This window comes from Microtus ochrogaster, chromosome 6 (genome assembly GCF_000317375.1).
Source record: "Microtus ochrogaster isolate Prairie Vole_2 chromosome 6, MicOch1.0, whole genome shotgun sequence".
NCBI lineage: Eukaryota > Metazoa > Chordata > Mammalia > Rodentia > Cricetidae > Microtus > Microtus ochrogaster.
This window is the reverse complement of record NC_022013.1, coordinates 69,380,044-69,388,482: the sequence shown is the minus strand read 5'-3', so window position 1 is coordinate 69,388,482 and position 8,439 is coordinate 69,380,044. Positions and strand designations below refer to the sequence as shown.

Below are 8,439 nucleotides of genomic sequence, written 5' to 3'. Positions count from 1 at the left end.
GCTCTGTAGACCAGGCTGGTCTCGAACTCACAGAGATCCGCCTGCCTCTGCCTCCCAAGTGCTGGGATTAAAGGCGTGCGCCACCATCGCCTGGTTGGTACTGCATTCTTTTATGTTGCATTTGTTTAGCTCTGTGAAGCTGTGTTACTTTGTCTAAAACACCTGATTGGGCTAATGAACAGCTAATAGCTAGGCAGGAGAGGGTTAGGTGGGGCTGCCAGGCAGAGAGAATGAAAGGAGAAGGAGAGGAGGATGCCAGGGGCTAGACAGACAGCCACTCAAGAAAAGGACAGAAAGGTATATAGAATGGAGAAAGGAAAAAACCCAGAGGCAAAGGTAGACGGTTGAATTTAAGTTAAGAAAAGCTGGCTAGAAACAAGCCAAGCTAAGGCAAGGCATTCATAAGTAAGAGTAAGTCTCCGTGTATTTATTTGGGAGCTGTGTGGCGGGTCCCCCAAAGAGTAAAGAGTAAATAACAACATTGGTCCTTTGAGGTTGTTGTTGGCTGGAAGCGTGGAGCAGGTGTTAAAGGATGCAGGAATCTTGTTCTTCCAGCATCAGTACTTTACAGCTGGAGCCACACTCCAGCTTTTCTCTGTCAGATTTTTGGCTGGCCCTTTTGTCATTACTTTAGTGCCTCAGTTTCCCTCCTCTTAAATGAGTGCGTCAAAGCCAGTGTCCCTCAAGGCAGAAACACAGGAATGAGACGTCAGCTCTTCAGGATTAACAGCTGACTCTTGTGTCTTCCCACACTCTTACATTTGTTTTCGAAACACTCAATGAGTCAGAGTGACCGGAGGTTTGTGACAGAATTTGCCGCGTTTGGAAGAACTGTGTGACCTAAATCGTTGAAGGTCAGATTTGAAGGAGTTGGATCTGGAATTCAATTCCAAATGTTGTTTTTCTGTCTGTCTGTTTGGTTCATTGATTGGTTGTTTTTCTGTCTGTTTGGCTATTTGTTTGTTTGGTTGGTTGGTTTGTTGTTTTTCTGTCTGTCTGTTTGGTTCATTGATTGGTTGTTTTTCTGTCTGTTTGGCTATTTGTTTGTTTGGTTGGTTGGTTTGTTGTTTTTCTGTCTGTCTGGTTGGTTGGGTTTTGTTTGCTCTTTTCTTTTTGCTGTTATAGAGAAAGGCCCTGAGAACAGCAGACTGGAATCAGGGCCTCGACTGTGGCTGTATATAATATGCTTTCTCCAGGGAGCCTAAGCAGTGGTGGCTTCTGTTCAAACTTTAGTGGGTTAACCCCTGTAGCATCATCCTGCGTCACAAATGACATCAGGACCAGAACAGGCTGTCCTAGTGAGAAGCGTTTTAACTCCGCCTTCTTCCTGGAAGCTGGAACTGGCGTGGTAGGCAGCTGGAACTTAGTTTGCTTGACACTCTTGGGGAAAGCTCTGTAACACTGATTACTTTCTCCTTCAGAATCTCAGTTTCAAGGGACTAAGAAGAGAAAGACGTAGAAGTTCAGGTCACTTTTTGAGAGAGGTCATACTGCTGAAGTCAACTTGTACTGGCTTGTAAGAGCCTGAGTACTAAGTTTTAGGAATTTTATGACTTGGTTGCTGAAGTTATTATTACAAATTATATTATACATAGTGTCTGTGTGTGTCTATGTTTAGTTTGTTTTGGTTTATTTTTTTGAGACAGGGTCTCCCTATGTAGCTCTGACTATCCTAGAACTCACTATGTAGAGTTCTAAAAATACTGTATAATGTTGTGTCACGTGTCTCAGGGGTACATTCAGTTACATTTTGATAGGTTAAAATTGACCATAGTGGGATTATTTTCACCATGGAAATTATCAAACATGGTAAATCAAGGTCTTCTCATCATTTAGAGAGCCAGTTTTTAAACATTTAGTGCTAGTTTTAGATAAGCTATTATGGGAGCTGGGACTCCTGAGACTCTACAGGTAAGCATTGACTTCTGATGCCTGACAAGAGGAAGGTTTCCAGCCGCAGACAGTGCAGTTCTGGGTCTGTTAGATGTGATCTTCATTCCTCCCTTTCGACAGGCCCTTCCATACTTTGACCGGTTGGACTATGTGTCTATGATGTGTAACGAACAGGCCTATTCTCTAGCTGTGGAGAAGCTCCTAAACATCCAGCCTCCTCCTCGGGCACAGTGGATCCGAGGTATGTTCTGCTCCTTATTTCTGCTGGAAGCCCACAGGACGTCAGTGCATTGAATGCAACTTTGATATTTAGACTCCAGATTCCACCCACACTGATTTGCAGGATGAGTCCTTGGCTCCTCTGTCCTTCTTTCTTAAACAAACAAACAAACCCACAACACACAATATAAATATTTGATTTGTATGTTTATTGTGTATATAGATGCATGTGAAGTAGCATGTGTTAAGGCATGGAGAGGTCAGAGGACAACTTTTGGGAGTCAGTTCCCTGCTTCTACCATGTGGCCTCCAGACTGGTTAGCAGGTCTTTACCTGCTGAGCCATCCTTCCAGCCCTGTCCATCACTTGTTGTCTTTCTGTCTCACAGTGCTGTTTGGAGAGATCACACGGATTTTGAACCATATCATGGCTGTGACCACACATGCCCTGGACATTGGTGCCATGACTCCTTTCTTCTGGATGTTTGAAGAAAGAGAGAAGGTATAAGAGAGGTGTGGATAGGAATAGGGAAAGAAGTTTAAGAGGGCAGGAAGGAGAAGATGGAAGGAGGAGACAGATGAAAACAGGGGAGAAGCATATTTTGTTGGATTGTATTTGTAGGAAGTGTTTGGTTAGAACAAGAAGTCAGAGGTAGGGCAGTGGGCTACTGTGTTGCTGAACTCGGGGGTTGCTGGACTTTGTTTCTAATTCCCAGTGCGTTCTGTCTAGATGTTTGAGTTCTATGAGCGGGTGTCTGGAGCCCGAATGCATGCTGCTTATATCCGACCAGGAGGAGTGCACCAGGTGAGTGGTTCAGCCTCCACATACCTCTTCCCTCTTTGTCCACTGGAGGGCAGTGTGGGTTCATGGAACGGAGCTAACTCTGTCTCCTTGGGAAAGGGTACTGTAACAAGAATCGCTACTTGGTTTCTAGGACCTACCTCTTGGGCTTATGGATGACATTTACGAGTTTTCTAAGAACTTCTCTCTTCGGATTGATGAGGTGGAGGAGGTAAGATATAAATCAACGGGAAAAAAATATCTTGGTCCCCTAAGAGGGCTTGTGGAGTTTTAGTACCCAGTGTTATGTAAGTACAGAGACTTTTGAAGATTGTCATGTAGAATATTAGCACACTGGATTTCTCCAACCATAGATGCTGACCAACAATAGGATCTGGCGAAACAGGACGATCGATATTGGGGTTGTATCAGCAGAAGATGCACTTAACTATGGATTCAGGTAGGAGAATACAGCTTCTTTCCTTAGGGGTGGGAAAGTGTATAGAGGGTTACAGCCCAGTGTCTTGGTTGCACACATGCTTGCTACTCTCCTCTCCAGGCCGTGAGTTTGTGTTCCATAACCAAAGTGGTGGGCAGGGAGCGGCAGATAGGACGCACGCGTGTCCTTTCCTGTTTTTGTGGAGGGTGATCCTTATGCTCATTATACCCTACAGTGGAGTGATGCTCCGAGGCTCAGGCATCCAGTGGGACTTGCGGAAGACCCAGCCCTATGATGTTTATGACCAGGTCGAGTTTGATGTTCCTATTGGTTCTCAAGGGGACTGCTATGACAGGTAAGACCCAAATCCTTACTCAGTTCTTTGTCCTTGCTGGTTTCTTTGCTCCGTTTCCTAGTATCTGTAGGAGCCTGTGTAATGTGTAAACTTGGTAGAGTTGTGCTTAGCATTCATAGCCCCTAGTATTCTCCCCCAATACAAATGCCAAATAATAGCGCTATTTATTTTTTACCCTTATCCCACCATCCTGCCTTAGAGAGAACTAGCCTGGATGCTTTTGTAGCTGAGAAAGCTGAAGCATGAGTTAGGGATTAGCCTGCTAGTGATTAGGATTGGAATCTTCCTGACCCAGCGATCTTCCTGCTTGATTCTAAGCTTCAAAATCCAGTCCTGTTTACTGACCCTGAATAAGATTTGCTTCTGTTGTTCTCTGTTTATCTTTCCATTTGACTCCTTTACTCTGTAGTCAAAACTGTGTTTAGGAGGGTAAGAGGTAAGGAGGGAAAAACTACAGGCCACATTCTTGTGGGGGGGGATTGGAGAAGGACTCAGTGGTAGAATCAAAATACTGCAGGGTTTATATGGGCAGCCAAGGCGAGCAGAGACACTGTTCCTGCAGAAGCAGGACCGTTTACCCAACATTTCAGATCTCCCAAAGGGCATCCGTCCAGACTCCTGCTTACTCCTCTGCCTACTTTCTCTTGTTCTGAGTCTGTCTCATCCATGTCAGGTACCTGTGTCGTGTGGAGGAGATGCGCCAGTCCCTGCGCATCATCGTACAGTGTCTGAACAAGATGCCTCCGGGAGAGATCAAGGTTGATGACGCCAAAGTGTCCCCACCTAAGCGAGCAGAGATGAAGGTGGGCTGCAGGGACAGGGACGAGAGGTCAGGCATGGGAAAGAGAAAAGTCCTTGGATTAAATTCTGCCTTTCAGTTTAACCACACTCAAGTTTTATTCTGTCTTCACTGCTTCCTGATTTACATGTAGGTTGTTAGTCTCCCAAAGGGCAGAGAGTGCTTTCTCTGCTGGGGGAAAGCCCAAGGGAAGAGCTTAGATAGGACTTCTTCCTTTTTCTTTTATAGTTTTTTTTTCAAGGCAGGATTTCTCTGTGTAACAGCCCTGGCTGTCCTAGAACTCACTCTGTGACCAGGCTGGCCTTGAACTCACAGAGATCTGCCTGCCTCTGTCTCCTGAGTGCTGGGACTAAAGGCGTGTGCCATCACCTGGCTGGATCTGTTTCTTTTTTTTATGTTTCCTTTTTCTTCCCCAGACTTCCATGGAGTCACTAATTCATCACTTTAAGCTGTATACTGAGGGCTACCAAGTTCCTCCTGGAGCCACATATACGGCCATTGAAGCACCCAAGGTGAGGAGAGAAGGGGAAAGAAAAGTTGGTGGCTGGAGGATGACAGTGACAGAGAAGGTTCAGAGTTCAAAGATGAACCAGAGAGGCTTTGGTAGAAGAGAGAACACTCTTCCTACTCATAGGGTGTCCAACTTTCTTCCTTGAACAGGGAGAGTTTGGGGTATACCTGGTATCTGATGGCAGCAGCCGACCTTATCGGTGCAAGATCAAGGCCCCTGGTTTTGCCCACCTGGTAAGACAATCTCAATGGTTCTAACTGTAATACATCAATAATTATTTTTGTTTATTTTCAGCTGCTTAAAAAATTTTATTTAGCTAGGCGGTAGTGGCGCATACTTTTAATTCCAGCACTTGGGAGGCATAGGCAGGCAGATCTCAGTGACTTTGATGCCAGCTTGGTCTACAAAGCGAGTTCCAGGACAGCCAGGACTGTACACAGAGAAACCCTGTCTAGAAAAACAAACAAAAAGTTCTTTTTAGTTTATTTGTATGTGTATGTGTGTATGGTACATGAGTATAGGTGCCTTCAGAGGCCAAAAGAGAGACTCAGATCCCCTGGAGCTGGAGTTACAAGCAGTTGTGAACTACCTGTTAATTGGTTTCGGGAATCAGTCTTGGGTCCTCTGCAAGAACAGTACATGCTCTTAGCAGCTGAGCCATGTCTCCAGCACCTTGCTTTCTGAGATAGGACTTTGCTGTTTGTCTAGAACTCCCTATGTCTCCTGCTTTAGCCTCCCAGGTACAAGTATTACAGTACACACCTCCACATCCAACTCTCGGATGAGAATTTGTTTTTTCCATTTGTTTGTTTAAGACAGAAGTTTGCTTAATAACCCAGATAAGCTTGGAGCTCACTATGTGTGTGGGCTATCCTTGGATTCACAGTGACCCTCTGCCTTAAAGCTTTCAAGTGCTAGAATTACAGACAAGAGCTCCTGTGCCTGACTTAGATGAGGATTTTGGCTTGGGGTTTTTGTCGTGGTTTGTTTTGTTTTGTTTTTGAGGCGAGATCTCAGTATGTAGCTCTGACTGGCCTAGAATTCTCTACGTAGACTAGACTGGCTTCAGACTATAAACATCTTCCCATGTGCTGAGATTAACTTTATGTACTGTCAACCCTGCCTTGGATGGAATTTTAAAGAGCTCTTGTCTGCAAACTTACATTAACATGTTGTTATCCCCATCTCCACAGGCTGGTTTGGACAAGATGTCTAAGGGACACATGTTGGCAGATGTTGTAGCCATCATAGGTATGAGACCTGTTATGGGGTAAGGCAGTCTAAGGCATGGGGTTTGGGATTCTGTTTGGGAACAAAACCAAATGCTCCCTGTTCACTGTAGACTGTCCTGGACTCTAGGCCAGAGTGTGTTGTGCACAGTCCTGTGCTCTGGATCTCTGGCAATAACACTTTACCCTCTCACCTTCTAGGTACCCAGGATATTGTGTTTGGAGAAATAGACCGATGAGCAGAGACACAGCCTTTGTGTTCCCACGCCTGGCAGCTTCCCCTGCAAGGCCTGTCCCTCATAGGAAACGAAGCTGTGTGTCTCCGTGCGTATAAACAAACATGCATGTACATGCCGACTTAGCTGTACAGGCTTTCTGTGCATGTACTAGAAAAAGAGAAATTATATTAAATTAGCCGCCTTGCGGTCCCTATGCCAAGCTTCTAGTGAGTCTTTCTTGGTGTCTTACTGTCTTTCACTTTGTATTTCTGTTTGATTTTCCCAGCTGAATCTCCACCCCCTCTCTGACTCTTGCTTGCCCTTTCCACTTCTCCATTCCCCATTTCCCCTTTCCCCTCAGTTCCTCCTGATGAGGGGGCTGTTAAACATGGCGAATATAGACAGCCTTTCCCAAACATGAAAGTCTGCTCATTCTGTGGGTTAGGAGGTTGGTCCCTGAAAGGGCTGAGGCGTAGAGGCCAGATCTTCCAGCTCCCCTAGTTGGCCCTTCCGGGAGCCGCCTGGTCTCTAGTGCAGGAAGGGGAAGGGGCCAAAGTGTGGGGGGAAGGCGTGGCAGGAAGGGGGGAACTGTGGTCAGGGAGCTGTTCGTGGGCACAGCTGCGCAGTTCTGTCAGAGTGTCTGATCGCCAGTTCCCAGCCCCGAAGCCCCTGCCCAAGATGATTCCAGCCGTGGTCTTGCTCTTGCTCCTTTTGGTCGAACAAGCAGGTAGGTGAAAGGGTTTGGCATGTTTTAGCTGTGCTTGAGTGGGAAGCCAGGACGTGAGTTATGGATGGCAGGGAGAAGGCTGGTGTCGGGCGGGTGGGCACAGGGCTGTGGCCGATTCTGAAGTTAGCCCTGTTGGGTCCCCACCTGGACACTACTCATCAATTCCATCTTTATTGTTCCTTTCTTACCTCCCGTACTGGGTTAGTCTGTCGGGGTGGGCCGTGCAGCATGGAGAGCTTCTGTAGGAAAGTTCCGTCTCTTGATCAGCAGTACCACGGGACGCTTTCGGTCTCTGTTGGGGGCTGATCTCTATATACAACGCTCTCTAGATAGACTAGGGCCTGTCTGTGAGTTGGGAGTAAGGCATGGGGACTCAAAATAGACATGAGTTCCATTTCTGGGGATGGCATGGACCATACCATTCTGTCAGCTGACATCAGTAGGCAGCAGAGGGTTGAGTCCCGTGTTCTCAATCATCAGTTGAGAAGTAAAAGCAAAAGCCCAAGATCCCAGCACTCGGGAGGCAGAGGCAAGAGGATCTCTGTGAGTTCTAGACCAGCCTGGTCTACAGAGCTACAGGCTCCAAAAACCACAGAGAAACCCTGTCTCGAAAGACCAAAAAAAAAAAAAAAAAGCCCAAGATCCAGTGACTCTGAGCTTCTAGGCTGCCAAAGAACTTCCCTCAGCTTTGGCTTATTTTGCATTCTATCAGTGTGAGGTGTTTGTCTTTTTGTTGTGGGGACAGGGTATTATGTAGCCCAGACAAACCTGAAAACTCCCTATTTAGCTAAGGGTAACCCCGATTTCTTAGTCCTGCCCCACCAGAAGTGCTGGGTTTCTAGGTCTGTACTACCATGCCCAGCAAGGAGTTTGAAAACCTGGTTGAGGGCTGGCTTTTACAGAGGTAAGGCTTAAACTGTAGGCAAACAAGAATGAACTTTGGAAGCAGGAAAAAAAAAATGGATTTGAGTTCCAATTCTGTTGCCTGACGCTGGCCCTGGGTGTTTCTAAGCTTTTCTGAGTATCTGCATTTTATCCTCCGCGAAAGGGTGATGCTGATGTTTGTTTCACAATGTAGTTGTGAGATTCCTGTAATAGCGTGTAGGAGTGTTGTAGAACCAAAAGTAGAAGTGACTTGTGTGGACTGGACAGGGGTCACACCGTTTTATCAGCTGGTGAGGGGGTGGGCGGTATAAGGTCCCAGTCCTAGGGACTCATGAATCAGATGAGAAAGGCAAACCTCAGGGGCCCAGTAGCTCACATTCACAC

At 46.3% G+C, this 8,439-nt stretch overlaps 2 protein-coding genes across 2 annotated transcripts in view; both read left to right on the top strand.

Moving 5' to 3' along the window:
* The window catches only part of Ndufs2 (NADH:ubiquinone oxidoreductase core subunit S2), a 22,998-nt gene extending 16,339 nt beyond the window's left edge, over positions 1 to 6,659 (top strand). The window contains exons 4-14 of the mRNA XM_005348799.3: positions 2,014 to 2,134; positions 2,501 to 2,613; positions 2,842 to 2,916; positions 3,047 to 3,124; positions 3,267 to 3,352; positions 3,567 to 3,686; positions 4,360 to 4,489; positions 4,902 to 4,997; positions 5,146 to 5,229; positions 6,190 to 6,247; positions 6,427 to 6,659. Coding sequence (XP_005348856.1) covers positions 2,014 to 2,134; positions 2,501 to 2,613; positions 2,842 to 2,916; positions 3,047 to 3,124; positions 3,267 to 3,352; positions 3,567 to 3,686; positions 4,360 to 4,489; positions 4,902 to 4,997; positions 5,146 to 5,229; positions 6,190 to 6,247; positions 6,427 to 6,464 — 999 coding nt within the window. The 3' untranslated portion in view covers positions 6,465 to 6,659. The remainder of the gene's footprint in view (positions 1 to 2,013; positions 2,135 to 2,500; positions 2,614 to 2,841; positions 2,917 to 3,046; positions 3,125 to 3,266; positions 3,353 to 3,566; positions 3,687 to 4,359; positions 4,490 to 4,901; positions 4,998 to 5,145; positions 5,230 to 6,189; positions 6,248 to 6,426) is intronic.
* A 351-nt stretch (positions 6,660 to 7,010) lies between these two features.
* Fcer1g (Fc fragment of IgE receptor Ig) overlaps positions 7,011 to 8,439 on the top strand; it is a 4,191-nt gene continuing 2,762 nt past the window's right edge. The window contains exon 1 of the mRNA XM_005348798.3: positions 7,011 to 7,170. Coding sequence (XP_005348855.1) covers positions 7,122 to 7,170 — 49 coding nt within the window. The 5' untranslated portion in view covers positions 7,011 to 7,121. The remainder of the gene's footprint in view (positions 7,171 to 8,439) is intronic.